Source organism: Leptonychotes weddellii, chromosome 7, assembly GCF_054177405.1.
Source record: "Leptonychotes weddellii isolate Sample4059 chromosome 7, ASM5417740v2, whole genome shotgun sequence".
NCBI lineage: Eukaryota > Metazoa > Chordata > Mammalia > Carnivora > Phocidae > Leptonychotes > Leptonychotes weddellii.
Window position 1 is genome coordinate 88,698,152 of NC_138375.1, and position 21,731 is coordinate 88,719,882.

At 37.3% G+C, this 21,731-nt stretch overlaps 1 protein-coding gene across 1 annotated transcript in view; it reads left to right on the plus strand.

The window, feature by feature from the left end:
- Positions 1-10,817: 10,817 nt before the first annotated feature.
- WDR41 (WD repeat domain 41) overlaps positions 10,818-21,731 on the plus strand; it is a 45,671-nt gene continuing 34,757 nt past the window's right edge. The window contains exons 1-2 of the mRNA XM_081826706.1: positions 10,818-11,162; positions 13,578-13,693. Of these exons, the coding sequence (XP_081682832.1) occupies positions 11,112-11,162; positions 13,578-13,693 (167 nt within the window). The 5' untranslated portion in view covers positions 10,818-11,111. The remainder of the gene's footprint in view (positions 11,163-13,577; positions 13,694-21,731) is intronic.

Below are 21,731 nucleotides of genomic sequence, written 5' to 3' on the forward strand. Positions count from 1 at the left end.
TTCTTGGTAACCTAAATGGAGATTTAGTATCTCAGAAGTTTTATGTACCAGAATTCTAAACAGGCACAGTGATAGTAACAATAAAGCAATTAAGCTTATGTATTCTTGCAACTTTCTAGCTGCTGACAGTGAACTCACCTAAGCTGACCTTTACTAATAGAACTGCAGATGTGATAGAACTGTGGATGGTTGTTTGAACAGATTCATATTGCTAAAGATTACTCCATGGGCTACGTGGAGAGTAAATAAAAATTCTTTGCTTGTGTTGTTCAGAGATTTAATGTGATACACTATTGACTGACTGTGGTTGATTAATAAGTCATTAAATAAGAGTCTGAAGCTAATTTACACAATGGAAAATGTTATGGTGGATTTCTGTCATCGCCAATGCACTCATTACAAATACTATAATTATGAATGAAAAGCCATTAGAGATAGAGACCAAGAACTCAATTTAAAATTCTGCATTCTGTTTAATTCCATGAAGTACACAACAATTTCTTTAGTAGGAATGCAAAATCCTTAGCTGAACAATTCCTTGTTTGAGTGAGAGCACAGGATATATTGGTGCAGTGGAGTGTGTTGAAAAGAGGTCACCTGGAGAGAAAACGAACTGGTTGTATTTGTTAAAGGGGAGAGTAAAAAAGAGCTTTAAATAAGAATTGTGATCTAGAGGATATTTCAGTGGAAAGTTATAAAAATTCCAAGTAACGCTTGGTTTAGTACAAATCCTACTTAGGGTATGGTTTTTAAAATTCTAATTTAAAATTTTGAGTCAGAAAAACTTGTGTTTGAGTCCTACCTCCATCACTTACCAGACCATATGACCATGATTAAGGTACTTCACATCTTTGTGACTCAGTTTTATCATCTGTAGAATGTAGGTCCTTCTCCTGCTAACCTCATAAGGTAGTTATGAGGAAAAATTAGGACAGTAGAACAGGATTGAAACCTGGTAATGTTAAGTAAGTGTGTAGCAAACATTGTTAGCCTATACAATGGCCATTACCTTCTTTATTCTTTTTGGGAAAACTCTAATTTTGTTTAGATATTTACCCATCTTCCATGGGGTAAATCATGAACTAATTTAATGTGGTGATCCCAGGTCCATACTGGTGATTGTTTTAAAAAGCAGAAGGAGAACCATTCCTGGTCAATGAGATTTGACGGGAAGTTTCTCAAGAGGTTCTGTTAGCGTTACTCTCATATGTTGGTAGAATAACAAGATTCAGTGACAGCTGTAGGTTGCCAATAGATACCTTTATGAGTTTAAATTTTTTAAAATAGCTTGATTGAGATATAAATCACATACAGTTCACCCATTTAAGGTGTAAAATTCAATGCTTTTTAATATATTTACAGGTAGGTGCAAATATTACCATAGTCAATTTTAGAATGTTTTTTTATCAACCTGAAGGAAAAAACCTTGTATCCTTTAGTTACCATTGCTCTGACCCACTTACCCCAGCCCTAAGCAACCACTAATCTACTTTATGTCTCTCTAAATTTCCCTATTCTGGACTTTCATATGAATGGATCATACAGTAGATGGTCTTTTGTGACTGGCTTCCTTCACTTAGCATAATGTTTTCAAGGTTCATCCATGTTGTAGCATGTATCAGTATTTGATTTCTATTAATAGCTGAATAATATTTTATTGTATGGATTTACATTTTATTTATCCAATTGATGGACATTTGAATTGTCCCTGAGTATGTGCTATAAACATGCATGTACACATTGCTGTGGGGACATGTGTTTTCATTTTTCTTGGTTATATACATGGGAGTGGAATTGGCAGGACCCCTGAAAAAAAGGGAATTCCAGGAAGATGACAAAAGATACTCCAGGGAGACAGCTGTGCATCAGGCCTAGAAAACAACCAGCTCAGATAAGAGCAGAAAGTCTGAAGTTTTAAGGAGGGAGGTCTCTAGGAATAAAATGGAACTGGTATCTTACAGGTTTGATCAATTGGAAAATTATATTGAGAGCAATGAAGTAAATCATTGATCACTTAGTTCACTAGAAAGAACCAGGGAAAGAGACAGTAAAGAAGAGCCTTCCTGGGAACAGAACAAACCTTAAACAATGACCTCAAAAACTGCCCCGTCTGAATTTTATTGGATCAGACTGTGAAATAAGTTGTACCCCTGGGGTGTTGTCAAAAACAACCAGACAACAATTAGTGGAGAATGACCGCTAGTTGTAATATCAAAAGGGGCAGAACACTTAAAAGAAAAATTAGAGAGGGACGTCTGGGTGGCTCAGTTGGTTAAGCTGGGATGAGTCCACATGGGGCTCCTTGCTCAGCGGGGAGCCTCCTTCTCCCTCTGCCTGCGGCTCCCCCTCCCCTTGTGCTCGCTCTCTCTGACAAAGAAATAAATAAAATCTTAAAAAATAAAATGAAAAAGAGTAAAATCAGGGAAAGAGGCAGTTAGAGAGCCCTGCTAAAACCAGTCATGCCATAGTGACTGTTCCATACCCAAGGCTGTGCCGTCTGATGAGCCACAGAAGTTCTCACACTGTGTTTGTGGCAAGGGGAGGGGGGATAGACCACTAGTCTGTTAGATTAGTCACAAGTCTATTACTTTAGTGATTTAGCCAAGACACTAAATTAATACAAAGCAAACAGCAACAAAAACAAGCACCAGAGAAAAAGAAATATGTATCCAATGTTTATATAGTACATTACCTAAAAGTCCATTTTTCAATAAGAAAATCATGGCACATGCAAAGAAACAGGAAAGTGTGACCCATACATAGGAAGAAAAAACATGTAATAATAACTCCCTGTGAGGGATGCCAAACATAGGATTTCACAAAGAGTTCAAAGCAGACTTTATAAATATGTTCAAAGAGCTAAAGGAAGCCATCATTAAAGAAGTAAAAGATTATGTGATGACAACATCTCATCAAATAGAACATATTAATAAAGAGATAAAAATTATAAAACAGAATGAAAAGGATATTTTGGACTTGAAAAGTAAAAAAAAACAAAATGAAAAATTCACTGGAGGAGCTCAACAGCAGATTTGAACTGTCAGAAAAAAACAATCAGCAAACTTGAGGATAGGTTGATAAAGATCATGTAAGCTAAAGGAAGAGAAAAAAGAAGAAAAATGACAGAACCTCAGAGAAATGTGGGACGCGTTAAGCATACCAACATACATGTAATATGAATACCAGAAGGATGAGAAGGAAGAAAGGAACAGAAAAAAATATTTAGAGAAATAATGGCTGAAAACTTCCCAAATTTGATGAAAACCATTAATCTACACATCCAAGAAGCTCATTAATTCCAAGTGGGATAAATATAAAGAGATCCACAACTAATTACATCATAGGAATGAAATCCTATTACTCTACCTTACTCAATAGTGAGTAACATTTATAGTCAATGTTATAGCCATTAGACTGTAAACACTGAATACTGATTTAATAAAAAATTTATTATACTTTGAGAGGATGGTGAGAACTACAGGTGGACTAGTGAGGTGAAGGAAGTCTAACGCGAAGGCTTGATGGTTAAGGTTTACATTTAGTGTTAATCCTCATCTAACATAAGAAATCAAAGATCTCAAAATGATGCAAAGAGAGCAAAAATAAAAGCAAGTGATAGCACTATATGCATATTTTCAGAAATTGAGAAAAAAACAGCTACAGCCTTGGAAGTGGTTGCCTTTGGAAGCAGCACTGGGACCAGGAATGGGTGGGACAGTGTGTTTCTGTTTTTCATTGTAAGCCCTTAGTACAATTTGACTTTATGTATGTACATGATTTTACATTCATAAAATACAAATTTTTTACCTTACCACACTTTGGTGATATTTTTTCCCCAGCTTTATTGAGATATAATTGACATATAGCATTCTTTAAGGTGTATAATGTGATTATTTGATACATGTATACATTGCAAAATGATTATCACAGTAAGTTATCACACCTATCACATAATATAATTATCTTTTTTTTTTTTGGTGAGAACATTTATGATCTGTCTTAGCAACTATCAAGTATATAATATAATATTGTTAACTGTAGTCACCATGCTACACATGGATCCCCAGAATTTATTCATCTTATAATTGGAAGTTTGTACTCTTTGCCCAACATCTCTGTTTCCCCCAAGCCCCTGGCAACCATCTTCCACTCTGTTTTTATGAATTCGGCTTTTAAAAATTCCCTATATAAGTGAGATCGTATGCTATTTGTCTGTGTCTGACTCATTTCACTTAGCATAATACCCTCAGGGTTCTTCCATGTTGTCACAAATGGAGGGATTTCCTTCTTTCTCCTGGTTGAATAATAGTTGTGTGTGTGTGTGTGTGTGTGTGATGTTTCTTTGTTTAATCATAGTTGGATGGACATTTAGGTTGTATCCATGTCTTGGCTATTGTGCATAATGCTTCAGTGAACATAGGGGTGCAGGGATCTCTTCAGGATAATGATTTCATTTCCTTTGGCTATATATCCTGAAGTGGGATTGCTGGATCACACGATAGTTTTCTTTTTAATTTTTTGAGGAACCTCCATACTGTTTCCCTAGTAGTTGCACCAATTTATATCCCCACAACAGTGTACAGTGTTCCCTTTTTTCCACATCCTCACCAACACTTGTTATTTCTTGCCTTTTTATAGTAGCCATTCTAACAGGTATGCAGTGACCTCTCATTGTGGTTTTGATTTGCATTTCCCTGCTAATTAGTAATGTTGAGAATCTTTTCATGTACCTGTTGTCCACTTAAATGTCTTTAGAGAAATATCTATTCAGGTCCTCTGCCCATTTTTGAATTCTTTTTTTTTTTTTTTTGGTAGTTGAGTTGTATGAGTTCCTTGTAGATTTTGTATATTAATCCCTTATCAGATAGATTATTTGCAAATATTTTCTCATTCTATATATTGCCTTTTCATTTTGCTTATTGTTTCTTTTGCTATGCCGAAGCTTTTTAGTTTGATGTAGTCTCACTTATTTTTTTTGTGTTGCTTGTGTTTTTGGTGTCATATCCACAAAAATCATTGTCATAATTAATGTCAAGGAGATTTTTCTGTGTTTTCTTCTAGGAGTTTTGTGATTTCCGGTCTTATGTTTAAGACTTTAATTCATTTCAAGGTAATTTTTGTGAATGGTATTAGATAGGAGTCCAGTTTCATTCTTTTGCCTGTGGTTATTCATTTTTCCCAGCACCAGTTATTGAAGAGACTTTTCTTTCCCATTAAGTATTTTTGGCTCCTTTGTCAAATGCTGGTTGCCTTTATATGTGAGGGTTTACTCCTGGGCTCTCAATTTTGGTACATTGGTCTGTGTGTCTTTTTTTTTTTTTTTTTAAGGCAAATTCCTGGTATTTTTTTTTTTAAGATTTTATTTATTTATTTGACAGAGAGAGAGCACAAGCAGGGGGAGCTGCAGGCAGAGGGAGAAGCAGGCTCCCCACTGAGCAGTGAGCCCAGCGTGGGGCTGGATCCCAGGACGCTTTAACCGACTGAGCCACCCAGGCACCCCTGTGTGTCTGTTTTTATGCTAGTACCAAGCTGTTTTGATTACTCTAACTTTCTTATATAGTTTGAAATCAGGGAGTGTAATGCCTCCAGCTTTGTTTTTCTTTCTCAGTATTGCTTTGGCTATTTGGGGTCTTTTGTGGTTCCATATGAATTTTAGGATAGTTTGTTCTATTTCTGTGAAAAATGTTCACAATTGCCATTTGAAGTTTTATAGTAGTTCTTTAAAGTTTTTGTCTGATAATTTCAACATCTGTGTCATCCTGTCATTGGCATCTGTTGATTGTGTTATCCCCTGTGAGTTGAGATTTGTGTATTCATATTCCAAGTAATTTTGGATTGTGGTTTTGGACCTTTGGAATATGACACTAAGAAACTCTTTTATTCAACTCCTGTAGAGAATGTTGGGTTTTGTTTTTGTTGTTGTTGTTTGTTCATTTGTTTTTAGCAGTTTACCTGGCTTGATTTAGGCACAAGTTCCGACCTTCCTTCTGTGACTGATTCCACTGTTGATTCAGTTTTAAAGTTTTATAGTGTTGTTTGAATTTGTCCCATATGTGTGCCACCTTGTAATTAGTCTTGGACCTGAGGGAAATTGTTACTTTAGTTCTCAGTGTCTTTAGTATGCTAATTAGGATAAGAGCCTGCATATTCAGGTGAAAGAAGTGAGCCCAGGAGTTCATACAGAACTTTATGGAATTGTTTTCCCTTTCCACTATCTCTGTAGTACTTTCAGGTTTTTTGAGATTTCTCTGTTTGGATCTCTGGTCAGAAACCACTTGCTTCCACAATTGTTCCACCTCTAGTACCAGTTGGTGGAAGAGTAGATGGGGGAAAGACTGATAAAAGGCTTTGGATCTACCATCATGCTGCCTTAACTTCATCAAATGAAGTTTCTTTTCCTTTAGGGTTCTGGCTCCTGTGGGCTCCTGTTGGTAGCCACTGTTGCTGCTACCATTGTTATGGGAGATCTTGGAGTCTGTGACATGAGAGATTGGAGAAAATAGATTGAACTCTCCCACCTCCATGAATTACCCCCAAGATTTTCTCTGAACTTTTAGGGTTTTTTGTGTTTTTTTTTTTTCTGATTCCTTCAGCCAGAAATAGGGGGATTCTTCTGCATCTTTCTCTGTCTGCATGAGAGTGTTCACTTCGAGATTTGAGGCTACATTGGATTCAGGCTGGAGAGATATTGGAGGTAAAAGAAATGCAGACTTGGTGGTGTGTGAATTATAGTTTTCTTCCCCATTCTACTTTTTTCTCAGGTAGCTGCACTACTTGATCCTCAAGTAGCTGCGTTATCCATTCTGTCCAGGTTTTTACAGTGGTCAGTTGGATAAAAAAGGTATTGTGTGTCTATTCCATCTTACCTAGAACTGGACCCCTGCTACATTTTGAGAATATATTGGATATAAGCCCTTTATTAAATAATGATTTACAAATATTTCCCCTGGTTTGTGGCTTATCATTTCATTCTCTTAAAAGTGTCTTTTAAAGAGCAAAAATGCTAATTTGATGAAGTACAGTGTATCTTTTTAAAATATTTCTACTTTTGAGATCAGATCTAAGATATCTTTGCCTAATGCAAGGTCACAAAGATTTTTTTCTATGCTTTATTCTAGAAGTTTTATAGTGTGAAGTTTTACATTTATGTCTAGAATCCATCTTGAATTTTATATATGGAATGAGATATAGATTTAAGTTCATTTATTTGGATATGGATGTCAAAATGTTTCAGCACCCTTTACTGTAAAAACTACTATTTCTCCACTGACTGCCTTTATACCTTTGTAAAAAAAAAATTAGTTTCCCTATATATATGGTTCTATTTCTGGACTCTATTCTGTTCCATTATTCTGTCTTTTGTGGTAAAATATGCATAATATTTATCATCTTAGCTATTTATAAGGGTATAATTCAGTGACATTAAGTACATTCACAATGTTGTATAATCATCACCATTACCTATATCCAAAACTTTATCATCCTCAACATAAACTCTTTATCTATTAAACAATAACTCTCAAATTATCTCTTCATCCCAGCCCTTGGTACCCTCTATTCTACTTTCTCTCTATATGAATTTGCCTGTTCCAAGTACTTCGTATAAGTGGGCTCATACAATATTTGTCCTTCTATGCCTGGATTATTTCCTTTAGCATAATGTTTTCAAAGTACATCATGTTGTAGAAATACAAAAATTCCATTCCTTTTTATGGCTGAATACTGTTCCATTATATGTATATACTTGGAGATAGTTGAGTTTCTTGGATTTGTAGATTGATGCCTTTCATCAAAATTGGGCCATTTTCAGCCATTATTTCTTCAAATATTCTTTTTTTTTAAAGATTTTATTTATTTGACAGAGAGAGACACAGCGAGAGAGGGAACACAAGCAGGGGGAGTGGGAGAGGGAGAAGCAGGCCCCCCACGGAGCAGGGAGCCCGACGCTGGGCTCGATCCCAGGACCCTGGGACCATGACCCGAGCTGAAGGCAGATGCCTAACGACTGAGCCACCCAGGCGCCCCTCAAATATTCTTTCTGTCCCTTTCTTTTCTTGCCTTCTAGGACTCCCACAATTCATATGTTGATCCATTTGGTGGTGTCCCTCAGGTCCCAGGTCCCTTAGATTCTCTTCATTTGTCTTTTTAAAAATTTTTTGCTTCTGTTCAATTACACTATCTTCACTAATTCTTTTTTCTGTCTGCTCAAATCTGCTTTTGAACCCCTCCAGTGAATTTTTCGTTTCAGTTATTGTAACTTTCAGCCTCAGAATTCTTTTGGTTCCTTTTTATAATGTATTTCTCTTTATTGATATTCTTATTTCATTCATGCATTGTTTTCCTTTGTCCCTGTCTTCCTTTAGTTCTTTGAGCCTCTTAAAAAGACAGTTTTAATGGGGAAATTGGAGAGGGAAACGAACCATGAGAGACTGTGGACTCTGAAAAACAAACTGAGGGTTCTAGAGGGGAGGGGGGTGGGAGGATGGGTTGGCCTGGTGGTGGGTATTGAGGAGGGCACATTCTGCATGGAGCACTGGGTGTTATGCAGAAACAATGAATCATGGAACACTACATCAAAAACTAATGATGTATGGTGATTAACATAACGTAATAATAAAATCATCTGCTTATCTCTGGGAAAAAAAGACAGTTTTAAAAAAGTCTTTGTCTAGTAATCTCAGTGTTGGGGCTTCCTCAGGGTCAGTGTCAATTAATTTTGTTCCTTTGGATGGTCCATACATTTCTATTTCTTTGTATGCCTGTGATTTTTTTGTTATTTGAAAACTGGACATTTGAATCTTTTAATGTGTTAACTCTGGAAATCAGATTTTCTTCCTTCCCCCAAATTTGCTGTTTTTTTTCTTTTTGTTTTGTTTTGCTTTGGTTTTGTTTTTGATTGTTAAAGGGTGTCTCTGTGTTGGGGATTAGCCAGAGTTGAAAGCTCAAGGTCTCCTCAGGTCTTTTTGAGCCAGTGTCTTTCCTTGGGCTTGTGTGATGGTGGCTTTCTAAATTCTTCTATATGTATATTTGCTTTTGAGTGACCTAATCCTTAAATGTGTGACTCCCAAAACAAGGGAAAGGGTAGGGAAGAAACCCAAACTTGTGTCATTCCTTCAAATGCTCTGGAAGCAGCTGTAGTCAATAGGGGTTGAAACAATGGTGGCCAGAAACTGCTAGCCAAGATTTCCCCTGAAAGCTGCAAGCATTTAAATAATGAGAGCTCCAAGATAGTTAATACACTTCCTGCCAGTACAGTTGTTGTGTACCTAGAGAAAGGGATTCCTGGTGCTTCCTACCCCTCCAGCTTCTCTGAGGTTACTTTCATATAATCTTTTATAAAGTTCTTTCTCAGCTGTCCTGAAAGGAACCAAGGGAGGAAGTATTCACCCCTGGGCCAGTGCTTTAGAGACCAGAAGAGTGTTCCTTAGATCAGACTAATGAGGCAGTGGGAAAACCTGTCCCCCCCGCCCCCGACAAGAATATGGAAAATCAGAAAGATAAAATGTAGACTACCTGGACAAACATGTTGCCTCACTTGAGGATGGACTTCCAGGACCCAAATCCTGGTATATCTGGGTCCTGTTTCCCTTAAGATGAGTCCCCCTTTTCCAGGACTGAGGAGTCTCTATTTTGGTCTATCTTCAGTTGCATGCAGACTACAATTTGGGGCTCGAATATTGAAGGCAACCTTTTCCTGACCCTTGGGAGTGTTCCTTTGTCAAATGCACTTAAAATGAATACAAAGAGATCCCAGTTCTCCAGGGACTGGCAGTTAGATTGAGCAGCTGCCCTTAAATAACATACCTTTAAGTAGAGTGTATGGTCCTCTATTAATGGTGTTCAGTATATTCTGCCTTGATCCTAGAGAGAAGCAATTTTATTGCTTTTTGCCTTTCAGCACATCTGTACCCAGCACATATTTGTTGAATTAATGCATTGGGTGGAACAGTTGGATAGGTTCTCTGTAAGAATTTACTGCTAGGACCCTTATTTGCACCTAATAATCATGTATGCAAATATATGTATGAACTTCTGTAGACTTAAGTAGTCCCTAGACAGTGATTCTCAAACCTTGCTACTCATCAGAATCTCCTGAAGAACTTTCCCCAAACCCTAATACCTATGTTTTAACCATAGAGATTGTTTTAATAAGTCAGGGGTGGGAGCCAGGAATATGTAGTTTCCAGAAAAAAAATACCTGCGTTATTCTGATAGGCAGCCAGAGTAGAGGACCACAAACCTTTGACTGCCTAAGACAATCTAGTAGTCACAGTAGAGGATATAAAGTGCTTTCTATTATTTAGGGAGATTCTGGGTTAGACGTTATAGCATACAGTCAAGAGCAGTAGTTTTGGAGCGTGGAGGTTGTATTCCATTCTCAGCATAGTCACTTCCAAGCTGTTAGCCTTAGACAAACTAATCTTTCTGGGCTTTGGGTTTTTTGGTTTTTGTTTTTAATAGAATAGGGACTTTACGGTTACCATTAGAATTTATGTAAATCCTTCCTTAGCACAATACCTCTATTACAGCATACAATAAATGTTAGATTTATTCTGGTGTACACACGTGCCACTGGATTAGTTCGTATGCAGAATATACTGAAGTACACCTTCTCCAGTCAGTTCTTTAGGAAACTGGTGGGGGGTGGGTGCTAGTTTTCCGGTACCCCAGCCAAGTGAAGGTCAAAAGCCAACCAAAAATGAGGAGTACTATTGGTACTGGTTGTTTTCCGGGCTCCAAGTGCTGTGCTACACATTGTCCACCAGGGGCCGCTGAAGCCACCTAAGCTCAGCGCGCAAAGGGGAGGCCTCCGCGCGTGCTCACTGGGTGCTGCGCGCGCCTCCGAACCCCTGCGCCACTTTAGATTTCGCCTGCTGTTTTCCTGGTGGCTTCCCCAAACCAAACCTCTGTGGCTGAGTACGGCAGCGCTTCGGGGACAAAAATCTTTCTCTTCTCTGGGCTCGGCCTTGCTAATTGTTCCGTGGTTAAATCGGACGGCAAGTATTTGGGTCCCCATTGCGCTGCTATTCAGGAGGTAGGGGGAGGCTGAGCCCGGCGCTGAGTTCGGGCTGACTGGGGCTTGGGCCCAGCGAGTCGGTGCCGCTGCGCGGATGTTGCGATGGCTGATCGGGGGAGGCCGAGAACCTCAGGGACTGGCGGAGGTAAACACCCAGGGGACCCTGCCTGCCCCCGCAGAGGCCGAGCTTGCCCGAGCGGTGGCTTCGGTCTGAGCCCTGCTCCCCGTCCAGACGCTGGAGCCCCATGCAGAGGCGGGGCCTGTGGGTTTGGAGGCTGTCGAGGGCGTGGTTGGCGTGCGGGGGAGGGGGGATTGGCGCGGATGGGGACGCTCTGACTAGCTAGTCGGAACTCCTGATTCCCTTAAGACCTCGAGAATTAATTATCCCCTTTTCAAAAGGAGGAAACTGAAGCTGATATGATTCAACAACAGGTTCAAGAACTAGTCTTCTCCGTACTTAAACTAGCTTCATTTCGATTATAAAAATATCTTACTAAGAAGCAAACAAGTGGTGACTGCAACTTTCTAGTTTATTAGTATTGGTGTCACTTCCCAAGAACAACTGATGCTTGCTCAGGGAATAGAAAATCTATTTGATTATTTATTCAACAACAACAAAATATAAAATTATTTTTAAAAATTAATAATTTGCTTCAAAGTCAAGAAAAATTTTTTTCTAATTAACTCCTATTTTTGGTTCCATAGTCACTCTTTCTTCATGGGCCTGAATAATTGGACTGACTGTAATTTACATTTGAAATGTTGAGAATAAAATAATTTTGGAATCTTAAAAGGATTGAGGTCTGGAATTTATTTCGGTTGCCACCCTAGAATTAGAGTTTGTATTTGGATTCCCTTTTACTTATCATAGGAAATAGTTGTTTTGATTGTTTAAAAAGTTGGGGTTGTGAGTCAGCAGCCTTACTTCTCACTTTTAACTTCCTCATACCTTTGCAATTGAGGCTTACTGTCTATTAAAAAAAATATTTCAGGGACCCCTGGGTGGCTCAGTCGGTTAAGCGTCTGCCTTCGGCTCAGGTCATGATCCCAGGGTCCTGGGATCGAGTCCCGCATCGGGCTCCCTGCTCCGCGGGGAGCCTGCTTCTCCCTCTGCCTCTGCCTCTCTCTCTCTATCTCTCATGAATAAATAAAAATCTTTAAAAAAAAAAATTTCAAATCAGGTTCATTTCAGATAGGCTGAGATCTTAAACGTTAGGGAATAGTTGTAGATAATTATATATGTGACATGATAATTCTGTATTAACCCAATTATTTGATTAATCATATAATTTCATTATCTAATTCTCCCATGCCTGGTAAACTTTCATTTGAGGGAGGTGGTATACAGTTTTCAAATTTCTCACTTTTGCTTTTCTTTTCAGAACCACCGCTAGAAATGAGATGGTATAAATAAAAAGCACCCCCTCCTTTGGGGGTGATTTTTTGGAGAAAACATTTATGCATGTTAGGTTACACATTTTTCATGTTAAAGTACTTCACTTGTATACCCATTGTGAATTGTACTTTGTCAGAACCAATGATTTTCCTTAATTTATGCAAGAACTGCTTCTAGTTTTAGCAGTATTTCTCTGCTGGGATGATTTTGCCCTTAGGACATATTTGGCTATGTCTGGAAACATTTTTGATTTTCAGGATGGGGGAGATTAGATTTCTATTGCATCTAGTATGTGGAAACTAGGGATACTGTTGAATATCCTACATAGGATAGTCCTCAACAGCAAAGAATTACCTGGTCCAAAATCTCAATAATGGCAAGTTTGAGAAATTTATCATGAAATAGTACCGGGTTTGACTATAGAAAGGGGTTAGTAAGAGCTACCTTACGGAATAGTTGAGTGAATTATATGCCATATGTGCTTTGCACAGTGTCTGGCAAATGGGCTGTGACCTAATTCTCTGTAAATGTTAGCAATTATCTTTATCAATATTGTTGTCCAAACTTGAATTTATTGAATTTATCAGCTCTGAAAGATTTCATTCCTTCTTTTATTCAGTCAGGAATCATGTATTGAGTGCCTATAATGGTTTGGGCACTATTTTAATCTGTATTTACCCTTTTGACCTGCAGTTTTGTTTGTCAAGTTTTAATTGAGAAACACTCATTCTAAATACTGAATTGGATTGGCCCATTGATTTTTTAGGTCAGGTTTATTGAGGTATAATTTCTTAACATAAAATTCACCTTTCTGCAAATTTATGGTGACTTGAAAATACTAAAATTTATGGCAAGGTGAGATTTCCCCCTCTTTACTTACATTGTTTTTAGTTAACAATCTGAAGAATGGTGATCTGAGTTTAAGGATATTTAGATCAGTTCTAACATGATGTGGATTTGTAGTAAGAAAAATGTATGTTAAATTGGTAGTTAATTGATATTAGGGGAAATAGTATATAGTATTAGAACATGGTATCTCACAGCTCTTTAAATCTTGTATTCTTAGACGTATACCATACAGTTTTATTTCAGTATGGTCTTTTATCATAAATCATTTAATCTCTTTCTCTTTTGTTTTTCTTTTCTTTTCTTCCCCAATGCAAGAAATCTCCTTTACAGACAATAGGTGAAGAACAAACCCAGAATCCCTACACTGAACTGCTTGTACTGAAAGCTCATCATGATATTGTACGATTTCTGGTGCAGTTAGATGAATACAGGTAAGAAGCTCTAGTTGTCCAATTGCCTACTGTTTGGAAAGAATTTTTAGGGTATCATATATTTAAAAACAACTTCATAATTAATATCTTTTGTAAAAATTTCAAATCTGATCATTACTAACATTTATTAGAAATCAACATCTGCATCTTGATCAAATATGTGCCAAAGTCATTTTTTGCCCAGAAGTCAGGGTGTCATATCTGGTGACTTGATGGTGATTCTTGTTTGAGGTTGTTTTGTTTTTTGTTGTTAGTGCTTAGAAATGTTTTTTTTGTTAGTTTTGAGGAAGGGAATGACTTTAAAATTTGAGTGGGAGTTATGTTAAGGTGAACCTAAATTTGAGAAACAAATATAGGGAATGTTTAACTATGAAGTACCTACTAGGAATGTGCTATTTTTAGTGGAAGGTAAGGTAAGTAATCTGAATGTTTTGTTACTGAGGAAATCCTTTTAAAATGTGCATTATTTACTTTCTTGTCAACATGTTCAGTGTTGTGTTTAATTGCAAATAGAGATGAGGTATGTAGGTCTTAGGACTGTAGATTTAGCTCATTACTGATCTTTATATCTGTTTATTAAGCCCTTATTCAACTAAATGCTTAGTAGCATGTAGCATAAAAACAATTAGAGTTAATTTTGTAACTGCTTAATATTTATCTTCTTTAGAAGCTAAACTTCATGGGGGAGGCATGTTTTTCTTATTCACCACAGTATCCTTAGTACCTGGCACAGGGCCTTACATGTAGCAGGTAATTAATAGATAGTTCTTGAATGAGTGACTCCCCAGACTGTTAAGTGTGCGTGTTGCATGCCATCCTAACTCCCTAACCCCGTCTGTTTTCCCTATCAATTTTCCCACTCTCATCTCTAATTTTCTCTTTTACCTTTGATACTATCTTTTTTTTTTTTTTCCACTTTTGACTCCATGGGTGACTGCTCTTGTGATTATTCCTAATTCTGACCATCACTTCTAATGTCTGTTAACCTTGTTTCTTCTCTGCTTTTTTTTTTATGTCTTTGGTATTGCTTTTCCCATGTGCAGTGCGAGTGTGACAGCACCTGGAGTTAGGTCAGATTTTACAGGTTAGGGGCATAGTCCTGCACAGCACTTCCCTCACCTCAGTCACCAGCTGCAGTCTCCAGGGGTGCCAGGCCACCCCCACTTCTGACCAGCTGGCCCTCAGGTTTGATACTTACTAGAAGCACTGACAGAACTTAGGAAAGCAGTATTCTTAGGATTACAGTTTTATAAAGGATACAGTCAGGACTAGCCAAGTGCAGAGATGCTTAGGACCAGGTCTAGGAAGGCCTCGAATGCAAAGCTTCTGTGTCACCCTTTCAGCACATCAGTGTGTATTACCATCAAGGAAGCTCGCTCAAGCTCTGGGTATCCATAGTTTTTATTGGGGTTCATTACTAGGAATGATTGAGTCATTTGCCACCTGATTGAACTCAGTTTCCAGCCCTTCTTTCCCTGCCCTGTCCCCACACTCCAATGCCAGGTTGAGAAGTCAGGCTAATATCTGTGGCTCAAAGCACAGCCCTCTAATTACGTGGTTCATATTTCCTACGTGGCTAGACCCTATCCTTAAATTGTCTAGAGGGCCCACCCTGAATCATCTCATTTGCATAAACTGAGGTGAGGTCTGGGGAGCCCAGCTCCATTCTAGAAACCAGGGACACAATCCAGCCAAATTATTTTACAATATGTTCCTCAGCTTTTGCTTGAGAAGATTCGTTTCTTATATATATTACTAGCCTGTCAACATTGTTTTGTTGTGATATGAGCCAGCCAAATAATAACATGTAAACAATAGTATAATAATCTTCAGACTTTTTGGTAGTATTCATTGTTGATATGTTCTGAGACATTGTTTATTTAGCCAGCCAGTCAGTCAGATCTTTGAAACTAAACATTTCTGGAAATATAGGATATTTGGACAGCTAGAGTTTCTTGTTATTTTACCATATTAAGTTGCTAGGTGGGTCTTAAGGAATCCTCAGATCATGTTGTCTGAGAAAGTTAAATAAAAAATATACAATGTACTTTCAGGATGCAATCTTTAAATTTTTATATAGAATAACTGTTAAGATTCCATTTTCATTGTTATCCGTCCTGTGAAATGTCCTGTTGGCTCTTATTACATAGAAGAAGAATCTGCAGAAAAGCCCATCTCGTAGAATAATGATCATTGTGCAAATGCTGATATTTGATTACGTGTTCCTCACAGTGATGCTCCTGTATAAATCAGTTGTTTAATGAAGTAGTAAATGTTCTGTAAACAGTAAAAAATTATAGACAGGTGTATCAGTTCTCTATTGCTCTCTCAAATACCACCCCAAATACCACTTTCAAACAACCTGCTATTTACTTAACTCACTAACTGCAGGTAGCTACTGAGGGAGGGCTCAGCTGGGTGGGGTACTTTTTTTTTCCATCTGTGCCCGGATCAGCTGATCTTGTTTAGGTTTACTTAATGCATGTCTGGTCAACAGGTAAATTGGCTGGGGATGTTGGTTCATATTGGTCTCAGCTGGGATGACTGGGTTGCTCAAGTGCTTGTGCACATAGTGATCATGGAGTTCTGATATGAGCGAAAGGGCGAACCCTGATGTAAAACTCTTCCCAAGACTCTGTATCATGTTTGCTGCTGTTTCATTAGCCAGAGTGAGTCAGGAGCTTGCACAGATTCAGTACCTGGATAAATAAACTCTACCTCTGGAGGGGAGAAGCGACTAAGTCCTGTTGCTAATGCTGGTGGACATAGGAAGGGAGGATAATTTGTGGCCATGTTTGTTACCGATCACAGGGAATCTGAATGCCTAGAAATAGATGAAAAACCTACATTTTGGCTTTTTCAATAAAGTGAAGATTTTACTACATGAGTCACATTTAATTCTTTGTGCTCAAGTCGTTACTGTGTCAAAATTTACATCTAGTTAGATACAAGGTTTTCCTGTCAGTGAAAGACCTGTAGAAGTGTCAATGTGTGTTTGTTTTAAAAAATTTAATTCTGCCCTGAAAAACCCTGAAGGAGTCACTACTGCTAAGGAAGATATAAGAAATCTACAAATTATATAAATACTTACTTAAATTAAGAGCATGGCATTTTCATTCTTAATTTAGTAGTTTAGATAACTTAGAATTATCTTTACCATTGCTAATGTACATTATTTGTGTATGGTCAAATTACAGAAATATATATTATACTTTTTGTGTTTTTATTTAATTTTTGTGGGCCTTACATTCTGGTTTTTTGGTCAGCTGTTGTAATCCAGGTTTCACGCTTCAGGTCTTTAGATAATATCATTTTATTGAGAATTTTGCAGAAGGATTTTCTTGTTTTCTTGGCGGCTCAGCTAAAATCAGTGAGTGGAAAATTTTCACAGATTGGTTTTTGAAGATACCAAATAAATCCTGTATAACCTAACAGACGGCTGCCTTTTCTTTTCTTCTTTAGTGTTTTTTGAACATGAAGTGAGGGTCATATTGATTGGGAGATCACTAGAGAAGGCTAAGCCTCAGCAAGAGATTTCCAAAAAATGGACTGTGCTAAAATTGCATGTAATACTCTAGCATTTGACATATTAAACTAAACTGAGTTCATAACACATTTTAAGAATAGTTTTCTTTGTTGCTTATTTGACCATTCCTTGCTCCTCCAGGAAACAGACAAGGTTATGTAGGATGGTGATCATGACTGGAAAAGAATTAGGTGACCCATGAAATGCCAGACTAGAGAACAGAATGTGCCCCTAGAATAGCTGGTCCAGCTGTACATTTACAAGACACTAAACAAACTCATCCAGTTGGATAATTCACTAACAACAAACATTATGTTATATCTTTAAGGAAATATTTTTTTTTTTTTAAAGATTTTATTTATTTGACAGAGAGCACAAGCAGGGGAAGCAGTAGGCAGAGTGAGAGGGAGAAGCGGACTCCCCACTGAACAGAGAGCCCGATGCAGGGCTCGATCCCAGGACCCTGGGATCATGACCTGAGCTGAAGGCAGCCGCTTAACTGACTGAGCCACCCAGGTGCCCCATTTAAGGAAATATTCTTAAGCTAAAATTATCTTTCTCACTGACATTTGGAGAATAGAAATCAGTAGTCAAGGTGATTTAGACCCTTTTCATACCTGAGTTCCCTGCAAAGCAGATAGCAAAATGGAATGAAGCATACAAGTGGTTTATTAGAAACATCAATGAGAGGAAAAGGGAGGAAGCAGGATTAGACAAGGGGAGCTATCTCAGACTGTGGTGTAGATCTGACAGTCTCTCTAGGCCCAGTGGGGAACTCTGGAGGAAAGAATGCTCTTTATAGGAATTCTGTGTTGGATAGAAACAAATGGGACTTTTAACCTTGCCTTGCTTAGTCACTGGCTGAGGGTCATCCAGGAACGTACTTAATTTCCTTTGGCTGGGAGCCAGCTGAGATGGTTATGACTTTGGCTTGAAAGCTGAAATGGACCCTAAAGTGAACAGCTGGAGGCAGGTAACCACATTCCTCAGAGCTGGGCAGCTTCGTCTCTTGAAGGGCTATCTGCAAGATGTATATTGCCTTTCCTATACAAATTGTATCTTGGGATCAGTAATAATCAATGAGAGGAAATTTCTCTTTATAGAAAAATTCAAGCTAGGAAGGATCATGAAATTGGAATATTGTAATTTTGCAACCTCTGATAACAAATTTAGACAGTTTATTGATGGTTGTTAACATCACATGCTCATAAAAGAAAGACTACCAGAAATTACATTTCCTGTTGGAGTATACGAACTCCCCATGAAATGGCCCTACCAATAAGTCAAATTTAAATCTGATTAAGCCTCTAGATCTATTAATTTACTGGAAATACAGGGGACAGAGGTGCATGTTGAATGACCGCAAAGGAAGGAAGCTAGCAAAATCCATACTGAGAACTCTATGACACAAATGTTTAATTGCAAGGAGAAAAATAGGAAGAAGGAATCGGTAGAATAGAAGAGACTTCAGAGATACATCAACCACTGCAACTATGAACTTTATTTAGATCCTGCTTCCCATAAACTTAAAAAAAATCCTGAGACAGGGAAATTTGATCCTTGAGTATGTGGTGATATTAAGAAATTAAATGGTAACTTTAGTCCTGATGTAAAGGAGTTCTAAAAGATACATACTGAAATATTGACTGATGAAATGTAGTTACTGGATTTGCTTCAAAATAATCTGCAGAGGGGGTTTTGGGTGTGTGTACAGATGAAACCGTATTGGCCATGAGTTGATAATTATTGAAGAGAGATGAGTACCTGGGATTTTTGTTATGCTGTTTATACTTGAATGTATGTTTAAGTTATCCATAATGAAAAATTGAAAAATGGTATATATTTGATAGAGAGGAAATTAAAATGCCAATTTAAAAGGTATTTTTGTTTCAGAATAAAACTTTTTCTTAGATATTAGGTGCAAGAATCACACAATTGGACCTGAACGTAAAAACTAATAACTGGCAAAAAGCTGGGTTAAACGATGTTGGCTTTGATATACAATCCTAGTGGGATTTCTGATTCTTCATCTTGTGTTAGGTAGCCTTATTCACCCAAATCACTGGTACACACCTGGACATCTGCAAGCCTCCCACTCAGATGTAGGCTTCCCTGAAAATAAGAGCAAAGCACAATGTTTCCCCTATAGAAACACATAAATCCTCAGAGAAAACCCTGCAGGGTCCTAACTGAGCATGCTCAGTTCATTCTCATACACTCACTTATTTGACCAGCCAGGCAGAGAGAGGCCAGGGATGTTTCTCTAGTAGTAGAAATTCTTTCACAGAAATTTGAGCTCATGTGAATGGAGGCTTCCCCTGATAGAAGTCCTAGGGAGTTTTGGGTTTCTAATATTTGTAAACTTTGATGTTGTAGTTTAGCTTTCTGTTTGTGATTTGGGGAGGGAAGAATTTACGAAGGGTTTACCTCTCCTAATGACCATGAAAACTGTGTGTGTGTGTGAGCTAAAAAAGGACCATAGACATTCAGATATTAGAGTTATGTTAATGTATGCATTTTTCTTAAGAAAAAAGAGTTTGATGTTCCAGTAAATCTATTGAAAGGATCAGTGACTTCAGTGTGTATGGCTCATGAAAATGCTTTCAAGTTCCCTTCCGCTTCTCTTACAAGTTTCCACATACTTCTCTGATTTTCTTCAAGTAGTTTGAGAATACAAGATAAGTAAAAATCTGTTTTAAATGGAAGTTTTCTATTTTTTCAGTTTGGTTGGGTTTTTGGTATTGTACCATTTTTCATTTCTATTGTAAAAAATATATACTATTTTAGTTGCATCATGCATTAGAAAGTACTTGTGGATTAGGTGAGGAGTTAGTTAACCACAGGGATTTTTTGTTTTGCCATAATAATATTCTCTTTTTATTTTTCTAGTGCTTTATGGTAGATATTGAATACAGGAAGTTTTATGGACTGTACCTTTCATTATGTCCTCTTAGGTTATATTTGAATCTGTAGCACCTTTGACCTAATTGAAATAAATTCAAATGAATAAGAACTATTAAATAAGCCCTTAAGTAATAGACTTAGGAATTACTTGTGAAAATATTTTGTGTTATACAAATCTTTGAAGTTTTGCTGTACTTTTCAGTTCACAGTTGCAAGAATGAGAGTACTTTCTCTGAGATGTTCAAAGGGAAGGTGTTTAAAAGGAATGACTTCTATAAATTGAAAGGAGTACAAATGAGAATTCTCAATGGATTCATGATCTGGACCCTATAACATTACTTAGTAATGTAGACTGAGTTCTTTAAGGGCAAGAACTATTCTACTGATCTTTACATTCAGTATCAAATATATATTATCAAATATACATATAATACATTTAATGCTTAATATATAGTTAGTGTTTAATATTTCTTGAATGAATGAGTGAATCATCAACTCTCATGATAAGTTTAGTTCTCATAATTAGGGTAGGAGAGGATGGAACATTCTAGAAGCTCTGCTATAGGTCTTCATAAAATCATGTTTCACCTTGTTAAACTTCTTTTCATGCATATAGTTTTTGCTGGGTCATTTATTTATTTATTTATTTTTAAAAGATTTTATTTATTTATTTGACACAGAGAGAGAGACAGCTAGAGAGGGAACACAAGCAGGGGGAGCGGGAGAGGGAGAAGCAGGCTCCTGGCTGAGCAAGGAGCCCGATGTGGGGCTCGATCCCCGGACCCCGGGATCATGACCTGAGCTGAAGGCAGACGCTTAACGACTGAGCCACCCAGGTGCCCCTTGCTGGGTCATTTAATCATATACTCTCAATGAGTTTTTGAAGACATGGTTTCAAGTTGAAAGATATATGTAAGTATGGGACAGGAACATGAAAAGAAAAGGAATTTATGTATGTGTGTGGTGGGTTTCTGGGTTTTAAATTTTTTTTAATTTTAATTTTTGTTTTGACACTATATTCATATGTTAATAATGATAAAAGGAAAAATGAGGTTACTTTAATACACTTAATGATTACCTATTTTACAGAGCCCTTGCAACACTTAAATGTTCGCTTATTCATTAATTTATTCATTGAAAAAGCATTTCTTTGGTGTTTTAAACCTCCTAGAGATAATCAGAGATTTGTTGGACTCGAAAATGCCACATCATAAACACCAATAAATATGGCAATTACTGTATTTCATTGATTCTAAGAAGCCTGTTTTTCCCCTATTTTAAGATCTCTGAACTTTGGAGATATCATAAAATTGTTAGTGTCTTTCAGTTATAATTGGCAGTATAGAATGTCTTACACTTGATATCTTAAAGTTGATGAAATACATTTCTAAACAATCACTGAATTTTGAGATCTTGAAGCAAGATCCACATGTAATTGATCTTGACATTTCCCTGTCACCTAGCATGAATCTCACTAAATATATTTTGTACTAATCAGTAAGGAAGCATTTCTCTTAAAACCTTAGCTATAGACTTGAATCTTTGGATTCTATGAGTTTAGAATGTTTTAAAAAGTTATTACATGTAATTTTAATGCAATACAGCCAC